The following is a 26,505-nucleotide window of genomic DNA, read 5'->3' on the forward strand; positions in this document are numbered from 1 at the left end:
GTATGTGCTTAGGAATTACCAGACCTTATGATTGGCTCTCAGAACTGTTCCATCCTGGACCATCACAATGTTATATGGAAAATGTAAATACCTGAACTCATATCATAAATGAGCAGTTGGTAAGCTTGGCAGATGTTTTTGAGAAACAATTAATGGTGGCCATATTGTTCTGCTATGATGGAAGATCTGTGATTGAGTCAAAAACTAGATAACACCATGGTCTCTGGGGTGTAGGTAGGGGCACGAGTTTCCCAGCAAGCTTGATTCTGGAAATCTTGGCTTAGGTACAAAATATTAGGAAAGAGATAAATTGGTAAATGTTTGGAACCATTTAAGACCACCAATACTTGGTCTGGAAAATCTGGTACACTTAGTGGTGTGTCCAGTGACTAGAGATGATTGGGCCCAGATTAGTCTGTCTCTCAGATAAAGGTGAAAGGTAGAATTAATTATTTCTTTACAGGACACTCCTTTGGTATTTTGATACATCCATGATAACATATCTGCATATCACTTTTAAACTCCGGCATCACTCACTTACTCATCTTCTATAACGCTTTATCCTGTATTCAGGGTCGCAGGGGCCTGGAGCCTATCCCAGGAGGCTTAGGGCATGAGGCGGGGTACATCCTTGACAGGGTACCAATCCGTCACAGGGCACACACACACACTCATTCTACGGGGAAATTTGGGAATGCCAATCAACATAACCTACATGTCTTTGGACTGTGGGAGAAAACCGGAGTACCTGGAGGAAACCCACCAAGCACGGGAGAACATGCAAACTCCATGCACACAGAGACGGGAATCGAGCCTGGCCGGGAATCGAACCTGGACCCTGAAGGTGCAAGGCAACAGTGCTAACCACTACACACTTTAGAATAGTGTGGAGTTTAATCTGGCAACAAACAGCGAGCTTGAAGTGAGTACAAATGCTTTGCAGTCTTTACATATTCCAAGTTTTTGTGGTCAGTATACAGTATATCATAAAGGGATAAAGAACTCCATCCAACCAGTGTCACTATTCTTCCATCACTAGTTTCACTGCCAAAAGTTTCATGTTGCTTGCATCATGATTTCTCCCCACAGCGGTCATCTTCTTGGAAAAGACTGCCACTGGATGCTGTTTAGCTTTATCCCCAAGCCTTTGGTAGAGTACTATTCCCACTCTAGTCTCTGATGCATCAGTCTCCCTAGCAAAGGATTTAGAGAGGTCTAGATATTTCAACATGTGTAGAGTTGCTGTAGAGAAAACTTTCTCAAAGCCTTGGTTAGCAGATTTATTCCACTGGATGTGCTGGGCTTTGTTTCCATGAGGGAGCTGTGATCGTACAAAACCCATTTAGGGAGCACTGGTAATAATTAGTGAATCTCAGACAGCATTGTAGTTGTTGGAACAGGCCAGTCTATGACTACCAGCACCTTATTTCTGTTACTCAATGATTTATCCTAAGAAGGTGATGTAATTCACATTTTTCTCCATTTACATGTAACTGGTACTCTACTAAATGAGACAGGACTCTTTTCACATGACGCACAAGACAGGAGAGATTTGTATCGAAATGTCATTAATGTGAGCAAACCTTCCGAGCATGTCTCTTAATACATTATTAATCAAGCAATGAAATACCGCTGGTGCTGACAAAAGCCCAAACAGCATTACACATTATTTGTAGTTGGTGTTAAAGCCATTTTTCCACCCATCCCTGAATTCGCTCTAGATTACACATGCTGTACAGATCCAGGTTTTCTGCTAAAATCTTGGCTTTGCTAAGTTGCTTCAGGTCAGACAGGCCCAGTGGTATAGAATATCCGTACCTCACCATAACCTGGTAATCAGTCCAAGACCCTATGACCCCTTCTTTCTTCACAAAAAAAAAAAGAATACAACTGAAGCAGGGGATGTGGATGGGTGGATATATCATGTAATTCCGTAGCTATGTACAGTATTCTTTGTTAGCTTGTATTTCTTTTTGGGAGATGAATTAACCCAGTTGAAGAAATGCACTTTTTTTAATTTTACTGAACACCGTATCTGAGATATTCACCTGGGTTTAATTGTCACAAAGGTGATGGACAGGTGCAGCAATTGTAGATTGCTTGTTAATATGATCACCAAGCAGTTATGACTGGTCAGCCAGGGAAGTCCAAGTCTGGTTCCTCTCCATGTTTCTTCCTTTTGCCATCTCAGGGAGTTTTTCCTTGCTTTCGTCGTCGCCCTTGGCTTGCTCATCAGGGACTATCTGATCATTTTGATTTATACACATTCGCATTTCATACAAACTTCCATAATTCTTATGATTGTGTAAAGCTGCTTTGTGACAATGACAATTGTTTATTGAATGAAATGTGTGGTAGATATGGTGATGAGAATAGAGGTTTTTAGGGAGCTCACGCCATGAGACAACTGAGCTTTCTAAGCGTTGGTTTCTATGTGCAATGAGCCACATGGCATTGATCACTGCGGCAGGAAAAATATCGCTCCTGGCATCATCATCTTTGGTCAGTCCCAATTGTAGAGGCTTTAGGTCTGATAACATGTGAAAGATGGCTGGTTGTCAAGCATGGAGTACTGGTTTCTTTTAGTGTCAAGGCAGATGGAAATGTCAATCAGAGTATCATCTAAAACCTGGTCAATTTGTCATGCCATTTCTGTTAGCAGATTCCTTCAAAATCATTGACAATGCACCACATTGAGAGCTGGTTTATTCCCTGATGCAAAAAAATAAAAGCATATTCTGCTATCCTTTGGTTGCCCTGTTTGTGCAGAAGGAAATGTTCCCCCACTACCTCACCCTCTGGATAATGAAACCCTCTTGGACCCCCTTTCATTACATATGGATAAAATAGTTTAAGGAACTGATGTTTTCTTCCCCTTCTGTCTATACCATAGTTGCCCATGCAATCACTTTGTTGGTCAAAAGGTTGAGCAACCCCCTTGCACTTTTATGGCTCCCCGGCATCTTTCTATGGATATGCAATGAGGCTGCTTGTCATGATGATAGTGGCTGCATCAATATGGCGGTTTGCAGTGAGCTGTTTGGGGCACGTCTCCAATCACCCAACCCTTATTCGTTAGGACTACAAGAATATCCAGAGGAAACCCATCAAGCATGGAGAGAACATGCAACCTTCATGCACACAGAGGCAGGAATCGAACCCAGTCCCTGACCACTACGCCACCGTGCCATCCAGTGCTGTGATTTAAGTTTGAATGTAAAGCCTACAGTATGTTTGCATTAACATTTTATAAATGAATAGATGTTTTTTAGGGTTAAAAAAACATGGAGGAATGTGCTATATTTCACTTATGCATTATTTTAATAAACTGTGAGATTTATGTGAATTGTTGGTTATTTTCTCTTACGTAACATAAAGTATTAAATAATTCGGTTTAGAAACCAAAATTGCTAGACTATTTTTAAAACAGACTTGTTGAGACGATCAATCATAACCTTCAGATGGAAACCGCAGTTATGAATAACAGTAACATTATAACTGCTTCAGATTCATGGAGCACACCATCATACCTTAATTAGCGTTCATTTCCGAACCAGCTCAGAGCAACCAAACCCATGAAAAACATGCAGGAAAGAAATGAAATGTCACGATTATCAAGCAAAACAGTGATAAGTTCCAGAAAATATCATTCACGGCTGGTTTGATCCAACATCACCACAGGCCAAGATTACAGCAAAACATGCTGAAGGGAGCCAAAGCCACTCTTCAGCCCTGATGGTGGCGAGTTGAGCAATTTCACTTCCATTATGTTTGTTCAGGCTGAACACTCAGATTCCTGACTGGCCTGAACTCTATGAAGACATCTGAAGCATTTAGAGACTCGGCCCTGGCTCCGGAGACATGGAGTAATTGACGTCTGGAATGGCAAAAAAAAAAAAAACTGGAATGCGATTTACTCTGAGACACACACAGAGCTGCAAAAAAACATGTATGCACATGTAGATTTAAGTCAGTGACCTCGGATTAGCGTATGAATTTCTTCCATAGCCTAGGCTGATTTGCAGAATTAGCTGGGAAACCTGTCAAATGTAGAGTATAAGCTCCCTTAGGAAGCAATTATTACCATTAATCATGAGTAGTAGAAGTAAAAAAGGTTGAAGTACTGAATTAACTCCCTGATAAACCTTGAAGTACATGTTCACACTTTTCTATCCTTACAGAAATCTAAATGCTTAAATTTCTACGTACTGTAAAGTATGAAAGCAAAGGTAGCAGCGTGGATAAGGAGTCTCCAGTGTCAGTGCTTTGTAAATGTAGGAGGTAAAACATTAAACATTACATTACATTAAAACTATTATCATTAAAACCACCTAGGGTTTGGGTTCTCCTTGTGCCACCGGGGTGGCTCTGAACCCCGGGGGCGTGTCTCCGCTGGAACTCTAGGGGTATGCTGTGATGTTTGGCGCCGAGATGTTGGCAGTGGATTCTTTGGGTAATGCGAATTGAATAGGAAATGCTGGTCTGGCGAATCCGAAAGGTGCTCAATTAGATTGGGATTTGGGGAATTTGGAGGCCGGGTGAGCAGCCTTGGGCTCTTTGCCTGCTGGGCCCAGTGCATGGTGGGCTGTGGTGCACTGGGTGTTCTGGTGACTTTCTATCGTGGTCAGCAAAATGGATTCAAAATATTATTTTTGTACGTATCAGTATAATGTCATTCCAGTACAACATTAGATGATCTTCTGCACAGAATGCTGGAAATTGGAAATAAATCACACCCTTTTTAAGGACAGATTTTTTTTTTTGTTGCTGCATGTGAGGCAATTGAAGCAAACAATAATGATAAAGCAGTGATGTGCACACATAAACAAGTGCTGGAAACTAAAGGTATGCCATGGGTTTGTGGACTAAGCAGGCAAGAGTGTGTTTTTTTCTTCTGCTAGGGGAAAAACAGGAGAGCTTATAAAAGCCACGTGACAGTGCAAATAACCATTAGTGATTGGAAAAGAAAAGGAAAAATAGATTATTAGTGGTGTGGAAAACACTAATAAAAACACTCAGTCTGTTCAAACAATCAGTTTATCAGAATTCCTATTCCATCGTAACCAAACCACACTGATGCCATTAATATCTGGGTAATGAATTATTCAGCATATCTTGTGCAATAGAGTAAATTCTAAAAGCTTGTGTAAGAATTTTATTAGGTCTTTTACGAATATCTTTAGCGATAACCCCGCCCCCTCAACCTAACCTGAACTTTCTGTACAAGTTGGGATTTCAAATCGTGAGAGCATGTTGTTAAGACAGTGCATAACAGGATATGGGTCTTCACTTGCTGCTATTTGTAGCAGTGAAAAGGCCCATAAAGCGTTCGTTAAACACTCTGCGGCTTGGCATTTTTAATAACAGATCACACTTTATGTGGCAATGGCACACGAAACCACAAAACCACAGGTCTTTGTACTCTGGAAGAGTGCCTCGCTTTATTTCAATCATAACAAAAAAATCCATGTGATTTAATTGCATGGAGCAGCTTTTATTGACGAGGCTCAGAATGATTATAGATAATTACAGTTAGATGTGTGTGTGTGAAATAACGAGCAGTTCCAAACTCATGCTGGCTCGCTCATGCATAATTCTTCGTCCTGTTTGGGTTTTCTCAAATAATAACGCATGGTCTTGCTGATGAACTGAAGGACTACTGTACACCAACATAGGATGAGGAGAAGAGATGGTGATAGAGTCATGGGCATCCAAAGCTCATTAATCCACATGGGAAGGAAAGGCTAGCCTGTTTGGGCTGCGTAGCCACAGACTGATCAGAGTGCCCACACAGACCCCTGTCCACTGCTGAAAGCTCCGCAATCGGCATATGAACATCAAACCAAGAAGGTGGCCTGGTTTGATGGAGCACATTTTCTTGTGCCTCATTTATCCAAACAATAGATGACTCTGGGATGCACTATGGGAAGAAGGCATGCCAGCAAAGACAGATGTGATGCTCTGGACAATGTTCTGCTGAAAAGTCCTCATTAAGAGTGCTGGCATTCATAGTGATGTTACTTTAACATATGTACCATCTACCAAACATTGCTGCAGACCAAGTATTCCCTGATTGGATGGATAATGCACCCTGCCACACTTCAGGACCATTTAGGAATGGTTTAAGAAGGATGACAAAGAGTCCAAGATCTAAAACTGGTACAGTGTGTATAGATGTATATATGTCCATGTAACACTCCATGTATGTATACCTCCGGTCAAATGTTTGGACAAACCTTCTAATTCCAGAAATAATCATTTAATTCATTAAAACATATTAACTTAAATAAATAAGCAAACTTGTACATTTGTTGCCTGTGTTCTTCATTTTTCCTTTACGATCATTCTCTATCATTAATAAAGGGGGAAACCGGTAAATCTGGTAAAATCATACTGTCGCTGAAAATTGTCATCATTCAGCAGCCCTGTTTTCCCCCAGTGATTCCCAAAAATATAAACAAACTATTACCATAATCTAAACCAGCATGAGCCTGATTAACATTAAAATATATGTAGTGTTCAAGATCAAGGAGAGTAAATACTTATACATTGCATTATATGAACAAAATCTTTCTAACATACATGCATTGGGAAGGGAAAAGACATCTACACACACACACACACACACACACACACATAGTCCTAAAGCTCACCATGCTGAATGTCCTTCATGTCCAAATGCAGACTGGACATCAGGATTCCTACAGCCTGGGAACGTTTATTACTCAAAATCTTTACCACCTGAGAGAGAGAGGGAGAGAGGGGGTCAAAGGTCAGCTAAAGCAGAAAGACTTTTCTATCTACTGTATCTATCCATCTACAATGATATTTTGGCCAAGACATTAAAGTACATTATTGCCAGATCTATAAACAGATTTGTTTATTAATACAATATTTAACAACCCTGTGATCTTGCATCAGGATATTGTGCTGAGCTGTGCAGTGTTTTATTCGCAGCTTTGTCCTCATATGGATGTAGAAATATAAAAGTCCATAAAGTTCAGCCAAATGTAATTATATGAGTGACAAAGCTGTCCAGAACATGATCCTAGTTTGGGATCTGCAATGTGCTGACATGCCCCACTATTCACCACAGGGGTGCGGAAGAGTTTGGAAAGCTGATTAATTCCGTTGTAAACACGTAACTATCAAAAGAAGTTCATGTGACAAGGTCATAAGGCATTGCCTAAAATTTCTTAGTGGAAGAGATCTTTTTTTTTAATACTTCTAGATGAGTTTTTTTTTTTTTTTTACTTTTTGAATAAAAAAAAAAATGCAAAATCTGTGTGTACAGAATTGAAAATGGGTATGGAAACCATTTTCTTGGGCAAGAATCACCACATCACACACGTCAGGTCTAAACACGACAACATTAAAAGCAATAACGGAAAGCCTCTAATCAAATATTATTCTCAGCTGCCTGTACGTGAACTCATGGCACAGGCCTGGAGGGGTAGCGGTACTAATATGAGAAACAGTTGGCCTGATCTTTCTGTGTGTGTGTGTGTGTGTGTGTGTGTGTGTGGTGTGGTTGGGAAAAGCCAGGACTCTGTGGGTTCTGAGTACAAGAGGCCACAAAGGATAGAATCAGAATATATTTCTTTCTCCACTGCTTAAAGACATCTTTTGGCAAACCCAGAAGATCCAGAGTTATTTTAGTCCATAATGCTAAATAAAAAAAAATATATAATGAAGATATAAAGTACGGTAATCATACAAATGCATAGGCATTCTTTATAAAACATATACTTTAAGATTAGCTTATACCATAAGACCTAGACAGATAAAGTGTGATGCTTCTACGAATTTTAGAGAACCTTCCCCACCTTGAAATAGCTTAAAATAAACTAAAAACGTCTAATAAATTAGTTATGTTTAAGTCTTTATTTATCATATACTGTACATTACTGCACAGTGAAATTCTTTCTTCGCATATCCTAGTGTAACTGAAGTCAGAGTCCAGGGCTAGCAATGATACAGCATCCCTGGAGCAGACAGGGTTAAGTGCCTTGCTTAAGGGCTCAACAGTGGCAACCTGATGGAGCTGGGGCTGAAAGCGTTAAACTTCCAAATCAGTAACTCAGTGCCTTAGCCCTCTGAGCTACAGTACCACTGCCATTTAACCAAAACTACAACTACGAACAACTGACAAAAAAGTCTTTAAGTTAAAGAACTTCGTTCCCAAATATGTTCTTCACGAAGTTCCATGAAGTTCCTAAATCATATATAAAAAAAAGTAATAATAAATAAGCATTTTAGAAAAAGTGCCTGGTAATATTATGAAGTTTCTGATGTTCGTATGGATGTGTGGTTGGCCAAATAGAGGGATGAATGGGTGAATGGATGGATTTGGTTCATGTAATGGATGGGTAGTTGAGTGGTTGAGGGTAGGTGAATAAATGTGTGGGTAGTTAATGAGTAGATGCATGAATTGGTGGATAGATAGATGGTTGGATAGGTGGGTGGGTGGGTGGATAACTCACTCACTCACTCACTTACTCACTCACTCACTCACTCATTATCTACAGTATACCGCTTTGTCCTGTGTACATGATCACGGGTGGACTCCAGCCTATTCCAGGAGAATTAGGGCATGAGGCGGTATAGACCCTGAATGGTTTGCCAATCCATTGCAGGTCACATACACACTCACACTTGCACTCATTCACACACTGCTGAATATTTAAGAACACCAGTTAGCCTGTTCTGCATGCCTTTGGATAGTGGGAGAAAACCGGAGTCCCTGGAGGAAACCCACCAAGCACAGGGAGAACACGCTAACTCAGGCCCCGAGGCGGGAACCAAACCAGGACTCTGAAGGTGCAAGGTGACAGTGATGATCACTACTCCACCGTGCCGCGCGTTGGGTGGATAAATGGATATATATTTTCTGAAACTAAGAAAATGTTGCAAAGTCTTTGTAAAGACCTTTAGACCTTATGAAAATATGTCTGAACACATTCCCGAGTTTCTGATAAAGTTTTTTTTGGCCTCCAGGAACATACCTAATAATGGATGAGTGGAGGGATTGATGGTGGAAATATATTTATCTTGAACAGAGATAAAGTTCTTGACAAACTTCCAGAGGTTTAGATATATTCTCCGAAATCTTTCTTGCTGGTTTTTGAAAACACACCTATGGACGGATGGCTGGATGGAGTGATGGCTCTGTGCTGACTATATATTTATCACAAACCATGATAGCTTTTTAATATTCGCCTATAGCAGCAGAACAGTAAGCATTGCTTATCATGTCTCATTTCATTTTAAATATACGTTTTTATATATCACACACCCCAAACAACAGCCCCTGTAGTGCTTTGGCAGTTAGAATCCTAATGACACTGGGGCAGTAACATCAGCTGGGATCAAACCCATGACTTCTTACGCCACATCCAAGTTCTCCAACCACACAGAGTGAATGTGATTCCAGGGTTCAAATAACTAACAGAGAATAGATGCATTTCAACAGTAGGCTGCTTCAATACACACTCGCAGACATACGGCCACAGTGCGGCGTAACCACAAAACCACACCAGGCTGGCTGGAGTCTCTGGGTAAGCCTGTGGTTTGGGCTCTGTGGATCTTTAACTTAGCCCAGACCCACACAGCGAGAGAGGGGGAGAGAGAGAGGGGGAGAAAGAGACACAGAGAAAGAGAGAGAGAATGAGGAGAAATAAAATACTGTAGAGTCAAAACACCCACAAAGTGCTTAGAACCGCTAGTCCTTACCAATAATCTATGTACGTTCCCAATAACAGACATTCCTTTGACCCAAGTTCCCATTTTCTTATTCATACCCCGGTCACTCCCTAATATCATTATCATTCTTTTCCAGTTCATTTAGAACATTTTCCACCACATAATGTGTTAAGACTCTTGTCAAAACACATCAGCAAAAACAACTTTTTTTTTTTTTTTTTTTTTGCCCTCAGTCTGTATGCACGGACATGAAGGAACACACCCATGCATGCTGAGTCATCAAGCGTCCTTCTTTTCCCCCTAACGAAGGAACAACCGCATCGTTAATCACCGAGCAGCAGGGGTTCGGAAGTTAGCGTTCTGCGTATCGTGCTGCTGACTTGCGCTATTTCTTCCTATTTGTGGCGAATGAATGGATGCTTTCCGAATACTAAATAAAAGACATATCCCCTCTGGAAAACACTGCGGTGAAGATCATTTCAATGAGAAGCTGCTGAAGGATTTACTACACTTACATAACTCCAGCGTAACTGTTGTTGTAAACTACCTCTAATTACAACGTGCATAGATCATAGAAAATGCTTGCTTTTCATTGGCTGCTAGGAGTGCATTATTTTTACTGGGATGCCTGTTTTCATACCATGGAACCACGCAGGAATGTAACAGTGACAGCAAGCAAAAATAACGGGTTAGGCTAGGCCTCACTCACCAGCCACTTTATTAGGTACACCTTCCAAGTACTTAGTTGGACCAATTTGTGCCTTAATTCTTCATGGCACTGATTCAGCAAGATGATGAAAACATACATTACCTTCGAGAATATGGTCTGTATTGACATGATCACAGCCATGATCTCCCATTCCAAAGGTGCTCTATTGGATTGAGACCTGGTGACAGTGTAGCCCATTTGAATACAATACAAGGAGCTCATTGTCACTGGTAAGAAACCAGTTTGAGATCATTTTGTGACATAGAGCAATATCATGTGGTCATAAAGAGACGAACACAATCAAGAACTAAATACTCAGGTAGGCTGTGGCATTTTAATCATGCTTAATTTGGACTAAAGGGCCCAATGTGTTAAAAAAAAGTCCAACCCCAAAACCATTATACTACCACCATTATACCACCACCACCAGCCTGAATTGTTGATAGAAGGTAGGTGAGATCCATGCTTTCATGTTGTTTACGCCAAATTATGACCCTATTATCCAAATGTCATGGTACAAATTAAGACGCATCCAACCTGGCAATGTGTTTTTTATGTTCAGGATGTTATTTTCTTTTCCTTAAATATGGTGAACACATGCAACTTGTAATCCCAGTTTCCTGTTCTTTACTGACAGGAGCGGCACCAAGTGTAGTGTTCTTTCTGCTGTAGCCGATCTGTTTCAAGGTTTGATGTTGTGCATTCAAAGATGCTTTTCAGCATGTTTTTCAGTCACTGTTGCCTTTTTATCAGCCTGAGCCAGTCTGGTCATTCTTCTCTTTACCTCTGGCATCAACAAGGCATTTTTCCACAGAGAATTACCACTCACTAGATATTTTTCTCTTTTTCAGACGATTTTCTGTAAACCCTAGAGACGTTAGTGCGTTGATCTTATGGTCTCATTGGGCTGGCACCAACAACCATGCCATGTTTAAAGTCAACTAATTGAGCTTTCTTTTCCATCACACTGGCAATCTTTGATTATTTTTCCCATAACATTTTCTTAATATAATATTACAAATGTCGCAATTTGCGTCGCATCACGGTTTTTGGTCATAAATCGGATCTTTTTTCAGATCAGAGACAAATGTTATTTTAATTCTCATTTCTTACATCTAAAATTAAAATACCATTTAAAGCAATGAACTTTTCCCCATGAACTTAAACGAAAACAGCCTTCAAGATGACCAAAGTTTAATTAAACTCATGGATTTCCCTACATGTTTCTGTGAATAAAGTCTGTCAGGTGCTAAAAGACTATAACTTTACAGAACCAACCAGAAAACGTTTCTCTTGTCAGAAACCATTTTACATCACTGGGTTCTTTTGACCAGAACTGATCAAAAACAGCTGAAGAGGTTTTACACTTCTAAAATAAGACCCTCTAGTTGGCTGTAGTTCAACCTTCCAAAACATACAGTATGGCACAAAAATGTATTTAAATTGTCATTCTGTATTATATTAAAATAATGTGCTGTATACTAACATGCAAACTAATACACTTAAAGAGCAGAGACAAAGAGTTGAATAAATGCAGCAGTGAGCTCAGCTTATTAACAGGATGACTGCAGAAAAGCATAAGGTGTCCCTCAGGGTGCAATACTAGGCCCAGTTTATCACTTACGTTCATACTGAACCCTTATTATAAGTTAAATTATTAGACTTAAGTATTGCTTGAGATGTTAAGCAGGCCAACACTTGTCAGAAATCTTTAGTCAAGTCAAGTCAAGTCGCTTTTATTGTCACATCACGTTACTGGTACACTGGTACCGTACACGTGAGTGAAATTCTTATGTGCAAGCTACACAAGCAATAGTGGTGTACAATTATAAGAATAAATATACATATGGATAGTACAGAAGTAAAATATTGTGCAAGTGTTATTAAAAAAAAAATATATATATATATATATAATTTATAAAAAAAAATAAAAAAAAGTGAGCATAAGTATACACATCTACACATACAGAATATACACACATATACACGTCTATGTATATATATACACATACATATATATACATATATCTACATATGCACATACACACATATGCATACATGTATATACCCATACACACACGATTGTGGGAGTGTTTACTTGTGTATAATGTATAAGGAATGACCGCAATGATTGTTGTGCAAAAAGGCAATTATGTGCAATGTGGAATCCATAAAGTGGCTTAGTGACTGTAAAGTGACATTGTGAAAGTGACAAGTGGAGACCTATTGGTCAGTGTTCAGTAGTCTGATGGCCTGATGATAGAAGCTGTCCCTCAGCCTGCTGGTTCGGGACCGGATGCTTCCATACCTCCTGCCTGACGGGAGCAGTTTAAATAGGTGGTTACTGGGGTGACTGGAGTCTTTGATGATCCTCCTCGCTTTCCTCAGGCACCGCTTCCTGTAGATGTCCTGGAGGGAGGGAAGCTCACCTCCAATTATCCTTTCGGAACACCGCACCACTCTCTGCAGAGCTTTGCGGTTGTAGGCGGTGCTGTTGCCGTACCAGGTCGTGATGGATCCAGCGAGGATGCTCTCGATGGCACAGCGGTAGAAGGACCTAAGTATGCGGGGGCTCATGCCAAATCTTTTTAGTCTCCTGAGAAAGAAGAGTCGCTGCTGCGCCTTCTTCACCGTTTTGTCAGTATGAACTGACCATGTGAGATCCTCTGCCATTTGGACACCCAGGAAGCGGAAGCTGCTCACTCTCTCCACAGCAGCGCCGTTGATGATGATGGGGGAATGTGCACCCCTACACCTCCGGAAGTCCACTATCAACTCTTTGGTCTTTCCGACATTGAGGGAGAGATGATTCTCCTGGCACCAATGTGTCAGGGCACTGACCTCATCCCTGTATGCCGTCTCATCACCGTTGGTGATAAGACCCACCACTGTTGTGTCGTCCGCAAACTTCACAACGATGTTGGAGCTGCTAGTGGCCGTGCAGTCGTATGTGTAGAGTGAGTACAGTAGAGGACTCAGTACACACCCTTGTGGAGCACCCGTGTTCATTGTAACAGGGGATGAGGTGATACTGCCCAGTCTGACCATCTGGCATCTGTCGGACAGGAAGTTGAGAACCCAGCTGCAGAGAGAGCTGCTCAATCCTAGCTCTTGTAGTTTCCTGTCCAGCTTTGAGGGAACGATGGTGTTGAATGCAGAGCTATAATCTACTAGCAGCATTCTCACATACGTATTTTTCTTCTCCAGGTGGGTGAGGGCAGTATGTAGAGTCAGGGCTATGGTGTCATCAGTGGACCTGTTGTGGCGGTATGCAAATTGAAGAGGGTCCAGTAAGTCTGGCAGCGCAGAGCAGATGAAGTTCCTGACCAGCCTTTCGAAGCATTTGTTCACGATGGGGGTCAGGGCTACTGGTCGCCAGTCGTTCAGGGATGTGATGGTGGAGGATTTGGGTACAGGGACGATGGTGGCCATCTTGAAGCAGGCTGGGACTACAGACAGAGAGAGGGAGAGGTTGAAGATGTTCATGAACACTCCAGCCAGCTGAGCCGCGCATGATTTGAGGACATGGCCAGGGATTCCGTCAGGACCAGCGGCTTTGCGTGCGTTTACCTGTCTGAAGCACTTCCTTACATCCTCTTCAGACACCGTGTGCGCACTTACGTCATCCATGATGCGTTCGCTGGGCAGTCTCGTGTTGTTTCCTGTGTCGAATCTAGCGTAAAATACGTTTAGATCCTCACACATAGAGGCTGTGGTCTGCGGTGTGCTGGTTTTCTCTCTGAAGTCCATAATTGTATTCAGTCCCTGCCACATTCTTCTAGGATCATCAAATTGTTGTTCCACTTTGTCCCTGTACTCACGTTTCGCAGACCTAATAGTCTTCCGAAGTTGATAGGTGGCGTGTTTATATTCCAATGTGTTAGCAGAGGCAAAGGCAGAGTTCCGTGCTGCCAGTGCCATGCGAACATCACTGTTTATCCATGGTTTCTGGTTTGGATAAATTTTTACTGTTTTGGATGGAACAACGTCATCTACACATTTCCTGATAAATCCACAGACTGAGTCTGCGTATTCATCAATGCTGTCTGCAGCCCTTCGAAACATTTCCCCATTTTCCTTTATCACGTTTTATCACGATTATGTTTTTGCTCCAATTTCTGATCATTAGTCCACCATCATAAGTACTGAGCCACTCCTGCCCCTATTTTTTTTAGAGGTCTTCATTTGTCACATATACATTACAGCACAGTGAAAGTATTTGCAGCATAAATGCAGCATAAATTGCTGAAAGAAGGCAATGCTGGCTATAATAGAAAGGTAGCAGAATACCCAAAGCACAACAGACTGCCACAGACACAGTGCCCAGCAAACAAGGCCCCAGATCCTAATCCGACTGACCACAGAGGCCCACCCCGCAACCCACAGCACCCAAAAAAAATCTGTCCTGGGACCAGACACCACAGCATACCCTCAGAGGTCTTGTGATGTTATCATTATCTTTAACGTTTTCATTTAAAATGTTAAAATTTTCAGACTTTTCAGAATTTTCAGTTCCAATTCACCAACTTTGTTTATTACAAATTACAATTTTTAAAACTAACTTTTAAACCAAAGAAGAAAAAAATAAACTAGAAACAATTGAAACAATGAATAATTTTTTACTGTACCTGTTTAGTCTTGGATTTGGAGATAGTATCAGAAATTGGCTTTTTCTTTTCTTTCACTGCAGTTTTAGCGAAAAGCTCAACAAACTCTTCAAAGTCAACATGTGGCTCCTCAATTTTTTCCCACACCAGGTGTGTGTTTGGTTCTCTGTGGTCAAAGATAATGAGATAATTATAAAGAAACACTTAAAACCAACTTTGTAACATTAAACTTTGGATGGAGTGATACTAATACTCCTACTGTAAGTTCTTACACAGTTTCTGATGTATCTATTTTTTTTCTTTAATATAATTACATTTTAAGATGTAGGCAGGATTTTTAACTTAGAACAATTAGTCCCAAGTTTATCATGATAGTAATACTCAAGAGCTCTACATACTTATATACTAGTACATATGTTAAAGCAGAATGCACACACCATATACAGTCAATGAGGCAAATGATTACTTTTTGGCATGCAGCTGTATTCTGGTCCAGTATAAAGGCTTCATGGGTCGTGGAGGCTCTATGATTGCCCTTAAGGGAACAGATTCCTGAGAGGAACCCATTGACATCAACCAGGGAAAGGATGGGGGAACAGGTCCAACACCAGCGGGATGTGGTGGAGGTGGAGGTCCAATCCCAGGAAGAGGCGGTAGAGGTGGAGGTGCAACCCCAGGAAGAGGTGGTGGAGGTGGAGGTGCAACCCCAGGAAGAGGCGGTGGAGGTGGAGGTACAACCCCAGATAGAGGCGGTGGAGGTGCAACCCCAGGAAAAGGCGATGGAGGTGTAGGTGCAACCCCAGAAAGAGGCGGTGGAGGTGCAACCCCAGGAAGAGGCGGTGGAGGTGGAACCCCAGAAAGAGGCAGTGGAGGTCGAGGTGCAAACCCAGGAAGAGGCGGTGGAGGTGGAGGTGCAAACCCAGGAAGAGGCGGTGGAGGTGGAGGTCCAACCCCAGGAAAAAGTGGTGGAGGTTCAATACCTGAAAGAGGTGGTGGAGGGCCAATACCTGAAAGAGGTGGTAGAGGTGGACATCCAAAATGTGGAAGAGGTGGTGGAGGTGGAGGTCCAACCCCAGGAGGATCAGCAGGTAGTGGCGGTGGAGGCGGTGTAGGTCCAAAATGTGGAAGAGGAGGTGGTCGTGGTCCAAAGCTTGAAGAAACTAGTGGTAAAAGGGATCCAATGCTTGAAGAAGATATTGGAAGTCTAGAAGGGGGTGGGGCCTTCACCAGAAGTTGAACAGTAGTTGTCAGGGGGCAAAAAGATTGTGGATGTGGAGAAGGTTGTACAACTGACTCAGTTGGTTCCAAAGTTGTGGGCGGCAGAGGAGAAGGTGGAAGGGTTTGTGTTGTAACCTTTGGGTGTGGTCTTTGACATTTATGTAGCTGTACTGCTAATGAGGTGGTGCTATCATTTAAATCACAAGACCCTGACTGGTCAGATAAAGGCACTGTAAACTTGAATTCTTCTTCAATTGGAGAGGTTTGAACTGATTTTGCCTTGTAAGAAGATATCGGTTCATTGATCTTTGTAAACGCATGACCAAGATTAACACCATCTACCACATTTCCTGTCAATATTTCCTCAGAGATGTTCAGAGGTCTTTGAAGTTGCTCTAGGTATAGTATCCTCTCTCTTAACTCTTTGATCGTTCTCTCCAGCTCACCAATTGATGCAGAATTCCGTTCTGGAACAGAAGAGGTGTTCTACAAAGAAGAGAGGTAGAGAAATAAAATGAAGATGAAAAGACAAATCCCATATGTTTAAAAACATTAATTCTATGTATTTACCTAGGAACAGGTTTAAAGAAACAATTTTGGGTTTGATAATGGATGACAGAAAGAAGTGTAACTAAGGTTTTATTCATTAAGTAGAAACAAAGGTTTAGGCAGTTTACAATGTTAAGTGTACATCTAAATAAATAAAATACTTGTGTTACAGTTAAATAAATAAATGGAAAGATGTAAAAAAAAATTGTTTTGTCTAAATAACAATCTCCTCATCTCCATCTGAATGCTATCTGACACTAACAATAGGAGTCTGTTTTCAAAAATGACAAATAAGATAGTTCCTTACAGAAAACCTTATTAAATGTTTTCCTTTGTTTAATAATGTTTTCTTTTCAAAACTGCTTATTAGTTCAAGACTAAGATTAAAGCTTCTACAATACAAAGCCTCATTTAGTTATCTCTTAGTAAATTTGCATGTAAATGTTAGCATACGCCAAATCAAACAAAAAAACTCAGCATAATTTAACAAAGTTTCGGGAACTCTTGTTTTTCCTCAAACGCATATGCGGATGTTGATTAATGTCAATCACCCGTAAATTACCGGATGCATACACTACATAGAACCACTGATACGCATGTGGTGACGCCCAGAAAAACTCAGATCACAAAAGTAGTAAATTAGATTTTATCAAAGGGGGAAGTGAGAGATATTTTGGTTTATATTGATGGGAATAGATGCACAAATACACAACATTGCCGAATAAAAAGTTGTAGTTTCAGAATAGGTCACATTATTGGCCTGCATTAAGCACGAAAAAAAAAAAAAAAAGCAGAAGGATTTGCTGAAGGTTATGCTTCCAGATATTAAAACCTGGAAGTTTATTCATGTTAGCTGGACTTCTTTCTTGTTAGATTAAAACGTTTCACTATTCATCCAAGTCACGTCTTCAGTCTGATGGAAGCTGGTAGGATTCCACAGACTGTATTTGTATCTTCCAGGGTCAAGGCTCTCCCCTGTCTGAAAAGGCTTGATGGGGGGAGGGCTGTAGTTTTTGAGAAGACCAGCAATAGAGAGAGTTGTTAAGGTATAATGGCCCTGGGGGGAGGAGGGGAGTCCTTAAGTGTGGCTCTCCTGGTGGACCTGTAAAGAGGTCTTTATTTTCTTAGGGATGGTCCTAGATGAAGCCAAAACCTCCACCTCTGTTGAGAGATGGATTTTCCCGACCTTTATCCGCTTTGTCCAATATTTGTACATTACTGTTCTCAAATGTAAGTCCTTTGTCCTTCAGGTAAATATATATATATATATATATATATATATATATATATATATATATATATATATATATATATATATATATATATAAACATTTTAAAATAAAATAATAAAATAAACAGTCGAAATCAGAGCTATGTTTAATTATGAAGGTAAGAGCATTTCCAAATTCTAATATTATTTGTCACATACACAGTCATACACAGTACGGTATGCAGTGAAATGCTTATAATTCCATATACACACAATGTGATTAAAAATGGCAGGATTAAGACCAAACAGCTGTGTGTTCATAAGCAAACCAAATCATTAGTAAGACTAATCGGGAAAAAGACTTCAGTTTGATAATGAGCAATTATCTTATTATCTTGACCTTTTTTTGACCTTATCATCTTGACTGGGCATGACAGTGCAACACAAGGCCAAAATCTGGAACCAAATTACATTGATATGAGAATGAAAAAATTAAATAGAATACATTAAATTACACACATAAGAATAGGATACATGTTTGTTTTTCTAAAATTCTACAGTTTTCTTGAATATCAAAATGTCTTGTTTAAAAGTGCTCTTGTACAATTATTAAATAATTCTGTTCATATCCAGATTGATAAATGTGACTTAACAAGCAATAACAGAAAAAAATAATCTGCATTAATAAATGACAATATATAAGGCTCAACGTTTTGTGGACTTTAATTCATTCATTTTATTGTGCATTATTCTATTCTAGAGAATGAGTTATTTTTATGAAGATTAGGCGAAATGATGAAATAACAAACGAGTCTTAGATGTTTTGATTTTGTTGGATATTTTCCCCCAGTTTGGTAAGCTTGGGATGCTTGAGTTAATGAAATGCATTGTAAGTAAAGCAAAACAATGCTTACAATGTGTGTGTGTGTATGAAAGAGAGAGAGAGAGAGAGAGAGAGAGAGAGAGAGATAGGGCTTTTCCAATAACACAGGCCAGGCATGCATGCGGCGTACCACAAGGCATTAAAAGTGGTTTGGCTGATGGGGGAAAATCTACTCTTGCTTCCCGGATAATGGGGTGAGGGCAAACACGGAGGAATAAAGGAATCGCCCCATTCAGCATGTAAAACTAAATGCACGCACACACACAAACACACACAAACCAGTAGTGTGGGTCACAGGAGTCTAGAGAGTCTACAGAGTCTAGACGCCAGGAGTGGTGTCTCTGTGGGCTCCTTGTAGGCGAGCCGCGGATTCTGGGGAAATCAGGCGAAAGAGCCAATGCTACACCATGATCCAGCCTCAAACAGTTTGAAAAACTTCAAACGCTCTTGTGTGCATGTGTGTTCTCGTGTGTGTGTGTAAGGAAAACCTTGTACAATTCAGGTCTTATTACTTACAGACATGATATCGGTGTCTGTCTACAGAGTCTGAAACGTTTCATCGAGTCAGATCTTTTCAATTGTTAAAAACTGTGATGGAAAAATATTTGGAATATAAATAATATTATGTAGGATCCCCCTGACACTAAGTGTGTGCAGATGGAGGGAATGGGAAAGTCATTAAATCGATCGGAGAATTTTAAGGAAATGAAATATGTTTCATGTTGTAAATACTTTCATTCCTAATAAAAAAAAAAAAAAAACAATAAGAAATCATTTACTGTAGATTATTGAAACATCTACCTATGCAGTGGACCATTAGCTACTGTAGCCCTGTAGCTGTAGTGCAAACCACCCGAGGAGGCGTCAGTCACCATGGTTTTTTGGTTTAAATCAGGGAATCTCGACTGTGTGTAAGCTTAGACACGATGGATGCAAACATCCACATAATGAATACACATCAAACTAAACAGAATCTCAACCATACTGTGCAGTAGCTCCTTCATTAACTGGCTAAATAACATGACTGGATGTAGACTTGCAGCTCACCCTGACCACCCATGAGATATGAGACATACACACACATCTGATAAATCAGGGTTCGTACTCTTTAAGGAAATCTTTTTACAATCTAAAAGTTTTCCAGGAAATGTTCCACCACTTACAGTATAACTCATCTCATGTATAAATTAGTGCCTTACATCTGTATTTGTAATATTGCCGATGTCTCAGCAGTTTGGGGACAAGTGACACGGATTCGGACCCAATATAAACATCAGGTATCAGATAGCGAGAAAACTGGGCTATTATGCATGTTATTAAAAGCTTAGGACATGGTGTAATAGGACAATAATCAGTGATGGCATGGGGTGATGTTGCCTGATGTGAACTAGACTTTCTGTGACCACTGTGGAGTTAACCGTTTTACTTTTTTATTCTTTAATGTTGTCAAACTGCCATGAAACAAGTGACTTCCTTATGTTTTAACAGATGTTCAAATTTAAGCCAATTTTCTATGGCTTAAAGTGGATAAAGAGAAAAATGATATTATCTAACATTACAAAAAAAAAAACAAGTGCAGTGTTCTATATCCTGAACACTCTTCTGATAATTGACATTCGTGGCAGTTCATGAGGCGATCATTTGTAGCAATTCATTATTCACATATATATATTTTGTTTGTTTGTTTATTTTTTTATGGCAAACTCCAGGCTCGTGCTATTTACATCCTCTGTCTGGCCACTCTATCTACTGTATAAAGACCTGATCAGTGGAGTTCTGTAGAGGTTCCCAGAGAAATGCAGGAGTTCTTCTCGAGTGACCTTCGGGTTCTTGATCATCCCCTTCTACCTTCTTTGTTTAGTTTGGCCGGGCGGCCTGCTCTAGAAAGAGTCCTGGTGGTTCCAAACTTTCTCCATTTATGAATGATGGAGGCCACTTTGTTCATTTGCACTTTAAATGCTGCAGAATTTTTTTTTGTACCCTTCTCCAGATCTGTGCCTCGATTCAATCCTGTCTCTGTGGTCAACAGACAATTCCTTGGATTTTGGTTTGTGCCAAAATCCAAGGAAAGGCACACAACAACTGACTTGTTGTGTGCCTTTCCAAATCATGGTCAATTAACTGAATTTATCACAGGTGGACTCCAATTAAGTTGTAGAAACATCTCAAGCATGATCGGTGGAAAGAGGACGCAGTCCGAGTAAAATTTTGAGTGTCATGAGAAAGACTGTGAATGATTAGGTAATTTTTTTATTTTTTATTTTTAATAACTTTGCAATTTTGCTTGAAGAATTTAAGAAAATAATGAATTTAGTCTATTTTGGTTGTAACATAACGAATGTGGTAAAAGTGAAACGCTATGAATACTTTCCGGATACACTGTGTGCACAGAATATATATATATGAGCTAAATGAGTTCATACAGTAAATAAATTTATAAATAACGACTCACACACCTGAGCTGTAGTACAGGCTGGAGGCCAGAGGGCTTGTAATCGCCCTGGTGCCCGTGCCTCAGGATGACCGAGTGGAGCCCATGTGTACAGCTGTGCTTTCTGAGAGAGAGAGAGAGAGAGAGAGAGAGAGAGAGAGAGAGTTTAGAAAATAAACACTTTAAGGACAGTGTGCAAACAATAATTCAAATCAATATTAATAAGGGAATGTAGGGAGTTTCTTTAAAGCAGGTCTCTCTAAAAGGAAGAGCGACCTCTGCTGGTGTGCTCTTAGATCCTTTTCGCCAAGTGAGTAATTCAGGGTTTTTTAAAATTAATATTACAACATCATTTTTCAACACATCACCTGATCCATATCTCTGCCATGACATCTCCATGATGCTTTGCTAGCTTGATTTAGCTCCTAAATAATTTTACTTCTAGGCCATCTTATTTTAAATTGATGACAATCTTATGATTTTCCTGCCTTATATTATTGTGATCCTATTCTGGTAAGTAATTCTTGGAAAGCCCACCAGAAATGTTCAGACAAACTAAGATGTCTTACTGTTTAGTCCTGGGCTCGACTTTAAAACTCACATCTAAGAATGTGGGAGAACCGCTGAAACAAATTCTTTAATCCTCACACGTCATAACGACGACCACACGTCATGAAATGGGAGTTGGCATCATGCCAGTTAAAGACGTCGATTAACAAGCAGAATCAAAAGAACAGATCACATGCTCCATTTATGTAATGAGCTTAGCAAATATGTGCGTGTGTGTGTGTGTGTGTGTGTGTGACCTCATTTGTTTACACACAAATCAGCTCTGATTAAGAAAGTAAAAAGGGCAGTTATAGCTGCTATGATCAGTCACATGATGATTCATGAATATAAGCAAAAATATTGGCACCCTTCATTAAAATGAGCATGAGCACACACAGGTACACACACACACACACACACACACACACACACACATTCACGTGTTCACACCATGTATACACACACAAATTCACGTGTTCACACACGTGTATACACACACACATTCACGTGTTCACACACGTGTATACACACACACACACATTCACGTGTTCACACACGTGTATACACACACACATTCACGTGTTCACACACGTGTATACACACACACACACATACATGTACACACACATTTTTCAAAATCACTTTTCTCCCCCCAGGCCCGAGTGTCCTGAGGTGTTTAATGATGTGCGAAAACAGGGTTTATTTTAGCTCAAGGCTTCAGCAGCCGCCTGCCTCACTTTATCACTTGCAAAAAATTATCTGTAGACACACACACTTTCTTGTGCATACACATTCAGCTAAATGTTAAGCCTAAGTAATAATCAGATATAATTCACAGAGGCAAACAGTTGTCATGTCCTGGATCTAAATCTTCATGAGTCAGAGGTGATGTCATTATGATAAATCTTAGTTTGACCGACAGCTACGTGGACATTATTAGACAAAGGAACAGTAGTTTAGGCTTTTTAAGCACGTCTACAGCTGTTTTCGCCTACAAGAGAAGTAATGATGAGGTGGCTTTCATAATTAAAACTGGAAATAAATTCAGGACAATAAAGTCAATAATAATGGAATATTTACGTTAAAGCTGAGCTCGCAGACCGCATCGCTTCCTGGGATTGGTTTTCCGAGACAGTCATTGAAGGGCTGGAGGATTCCCGTAGCCAGAAACCATGAACAAATCTTCTCGGCTTCTTCACCATCACCATTAGAACCAGCAGCTGAGCACCTTTCTAAAAGAGTACGACCTGAGAGAGAGGGATAAAATAAAGCTTCTCATTTATGACCAGGTAAAGGGGATGAAGTACAAATGTAAACAGAACCATGCTACCTCAATTGAGCACAAGAGCTCAAGCCTCAAACTCACTCACTTGTTCCCCGTGCCAAATGCAGGGCTGGAAGCTGACTAAATAAATTTACTTTCTTACTGTATTTAAGTAAATATTACACACATCTGAACTTTTTTTTTTTTTTACTCCTACCGCACTACATTCTGGAGCAAGCATCAGTACTTTTTACTTCACTACATTTCTGCATGACATGGTGTGTAGTATTTGGAGTGAGAAGATCACCATCTGCTGACTATTATGCGTAATTACGCTTTCCTTCGTTAAATCCATGTGTTTGAAATCAGAAGCGGAAATGGTAGCAGACTGGGTCTCTCTCAAAGAGAGAGAGAGAGAGAGAGAGGAGACTAGGGCATAAGGCGGGGTAAACCCTGGGCAGGGTGCCAATCAATCGCAGAGAGCACACACACATACACTCACTCACACACTACGTGCAATTTGGGAACGCCAATTAACCTAACCTACATGTCTTTGGACTTGGGGGGGAAAAGCGGAGTATCCGGAGGAAACCCACCAAGAACGGGCAGAACGTGCACATGCACACAGAGACGGGAATCGAACCTGGCCAGGAACCGAAACCAGACCCTGGAGGTGCGAGGTGAGAGTGCTAACCACTACTCCACCGTGCCGCCTGATTGCATGCTATATAGGATAAATATTGGCTAACATTAATAACTAATAATTAATTTATTATTAATAAATAATTGTAAGGAGAAAAAGTTACCAAAACCAACCTAGAATTGAAACTATTTGATTGCTTTAACCTTGTCAGGTTTGGATTTGGATTTGGAATTCATTGGACATTTTGGAAAGAGGCGAGTGGGTAAAGAACCTGAAAGAAACCCACACGTAAAGAGGGAAAACAGACAATATCCTGAACTCAATAGTGTTTTATCTTGCAACTTACTCATTCATCTAGTAATCTAGTACCAAGAGCCATCTCACCTAGGAATACATCTTGAAATGTGCTTCTAGCTGTTGGTTGCTGATTTCTGAAAGAGTGAAATTCTCTGTGGAAAAGCTCAGGAAACCTGTCTAGATCCTGATACCAACTACCATAGAAACCTGCTGGGCTGGCAATGCTGCAGGAACGTTGTCTCTTTGTCTTCCATCGCTCAACACCGAGTGACCCCTGACTCAAGCTGAGGTCTTGGCTAAGTTTGCGTAGACGCATAGGGTTTTCAGCAGGAGTGGCATAAGGTGACTGTGGAGGAGAAGACAACTGCCTAGTAGTGGTCTTCACATAAGATGGGTGGATGGTAGGGTATGGTTTGACCCCAGGACTCAAGGTTCTGTGAGGTTGTGATCCTGGATCCACAATGCTCTCTGACAGCCATGGCGTAATTGAAGTACCAGTACTTTTCCTCCTTTTCTGAGTAGAACTGCTGTGCCTTGTGCCATCCATGAAGACATTGTGCTCCTCGTCAGATGTCATAATGAGATCCACAGTGCTGACACTCTTCTGAGACATGAAAGTCACCTGCCTGACTGTTGTTCCTGGGCCAGTAAGCTGCTCATTACAGCTACTGCTAATATTCAAACTCTGAGACAAGGTAATGTTTCCCTGGAGATCCTCCTCAATTGGGCATGAGGAAGATGAATCTTCTTCCAGATGCTCGTCAGCGCTCTCAAAGGACGTGCTTGTTGTCAACGTGTCCTGGATGCTTGCGATACTGGTTCCTTTGCTTAAATTAGTCTGATTGTTTTGGCTAGTTTCTGGTTTTGCACTAGTCATCACGCTAGTTTGAATGTCAAAGTCACTTTCTGTTTTGGTAGCATGTGTGACTACATGGTTATGGAAAATCTTGGTGCCACCGGAGCACTGAAAACTTCTTGGTATATTTTCTGAATCTGCATCTGCAGTGGAGGACAAAGATTCCATCAAAGTCAAATCTATCTGAGGTTGATCTTTACTTTTTACTCCAATCTCCAGGTCCTGGATCATCTCAGGTGTCCCTACGTCTGGACATTTTTGTTCCCCTGCTCCTTTGCACCACTGCTGCAGGCCTATGGTCTTCTGGATATCCGTCAACATATCTTGATTCTCAGAGGCTGAATGAAAGCTACAGAGATCAGTTTCAGACCCAGAATTGCTGCTGTCCTTTATCCCATCTTCCATACCCATATCCACAGATGGCTGTCCACTTCGTGGAACGTGCTCACTCTTTTCCGGATCACTGTCAGGTAAAATGCTTCCTATATCCTCCTTTAAAATGCTACCATCACCAAGACTACTTCCACGATTATTTTCTTCAAACCCCATGTCTTTCCTGGATGCTGCCTTCCGGGGAAATCCCTTCCGGATGTTTATGTTCGAGAAGACCGAACTCCTGGAGCTCTCAGTTTTGGATTTCTTCTCAGCCAAATCAGCAGATGATTTCCCAACTTTGTCCTGAGACTTCTTTATCTTTCTGGAACCCTCTGCTTCTTTGTAATCAAATCCATGACTGTCTGTGGTGGACTCTGTCCTGGATGTACCTGCCTTCTTTTGCTTGGCTTCCTGGTTACCCATGTTCCTCAGCAAGCGAACCCCTTTAGCGATCAGGCCATACTGTGCATGACTGTTCTCTGGTTGACATGGCTGCTTTTTCTGCCTCTCCTGCTTAGTCTCTCTGTGCCATTTTTGCTTCACACTCTCTGGCTTTTTCTGTCCCTCACACTGTAATCCCTCACCCTTTCTCTTTGTGGTTGCGAGCAGCTGTTGCGATGATGTAACCTGTGACGCAACGAGGGAAGACATGAAGGGGGGTGGATCTTCATTTCTCTCTTTTGAATTTTCTCCCTCTCCTTTTTGATTCCTTTCTCTCACTCGGGCGTGAGCAGGATTGGGCGATTCGCATCCTGGGATGCTGGATGACCGGCTGGACCGCGGATGCTTAGGGTGACCCAGTAAATCCCTACGTGACTGGAGCTTAGAATCAGACACTCTTTGGAGTTCTTTTTGCTTTCTGATAAGTCCTGTGAGACTGCTTTTTCTCCGGTCTCTCTCTTGGTGGCTGAAAGGAGAAGGGTGGAAGATCTCACGCAACAAGGGAAACTGGGTCTCTATGGTCTGGAAGGTCTGCATCCTGTATCACACAAAACAGACACATCTGTATATACACATATTGCAAAGTAGCGCAGTCAGAGAATCCTCAGCTCAAAAAAACAAGCGGAGAGTTAAAGGGTTACGTAATGATCGGAAAATATATAGCTATGTACTGTACAGTGCAGTTAATTATGCAAAAACGCTCATGTTTTACATTAGTGCAGTATTACTGTATTCATGTAAACTGAGCTCTAGTTTCTCTCTTTCTCTCTA

The 26,505-nt window shown here is 40.9% G+C and overlaps 1 protein-coding gene across 1 annotated transcript in view; it reads right to left on the reverse strand.

Annotated features, from left to right (window-relative positions):
• Positions 1 to 26,271, reverse strand: part of fmn2a (formin 2a) — a 49,398-nt gene extending 23,127 nt beyond the window's left edge. The window contains exons 1-7 of the mRNA XM_053510054.1: positions 24,150 to 26,271; positions 22,939 to 23,105; positions 21,335 to 21,433; positions 15,894 to 16,722; positions 15,485 to 15,779; positions 15,040 to 15,184; positions 6,654 to 6,741 (exon numbers count right to left, since the gene is read on the reverse strand). Of these exons, the coding sequence (XP_053366029.1) occupies positions 6,654 to 6,741; positions 15,040 to 15,184; positions 15,485 to 15,779; positions 15,894 to 16,722; positions 21,335 to 21,433; positions 22,939 to 23,105; positions 24,150 to 26,271 (3,745 nt within the window). The remainder of the gene's footprint in view (positions 1 to 6,653; positions 6,742 to 15,039; positions 15,185 to 15,484; positions 15,780 to 15,893; positions 16,723 to 21,334; positions 21,434 to 22,938; positions 23,106 to 24,149) is intronic.
• Between the last annotated feature and the right edge of the window lie 234 nt (positions 26,272 to 26,505).

The sequence above is a fragment of the Clarias gariepinus genome, chromosome 13 (assembly GCF_024256425.1).
Source record: "Clarias gariepinus isolate MV-2021 ecotype Netherlands chromosome 13, CGAR_prim_01v2, whole genome shotgun sequence".
Lineage (NCBI taxonomy): Eukaryota > Metazoa > Chordata > Actinopteri > Siluriformes > Clariidae > Clarias > Clarias gariepinus.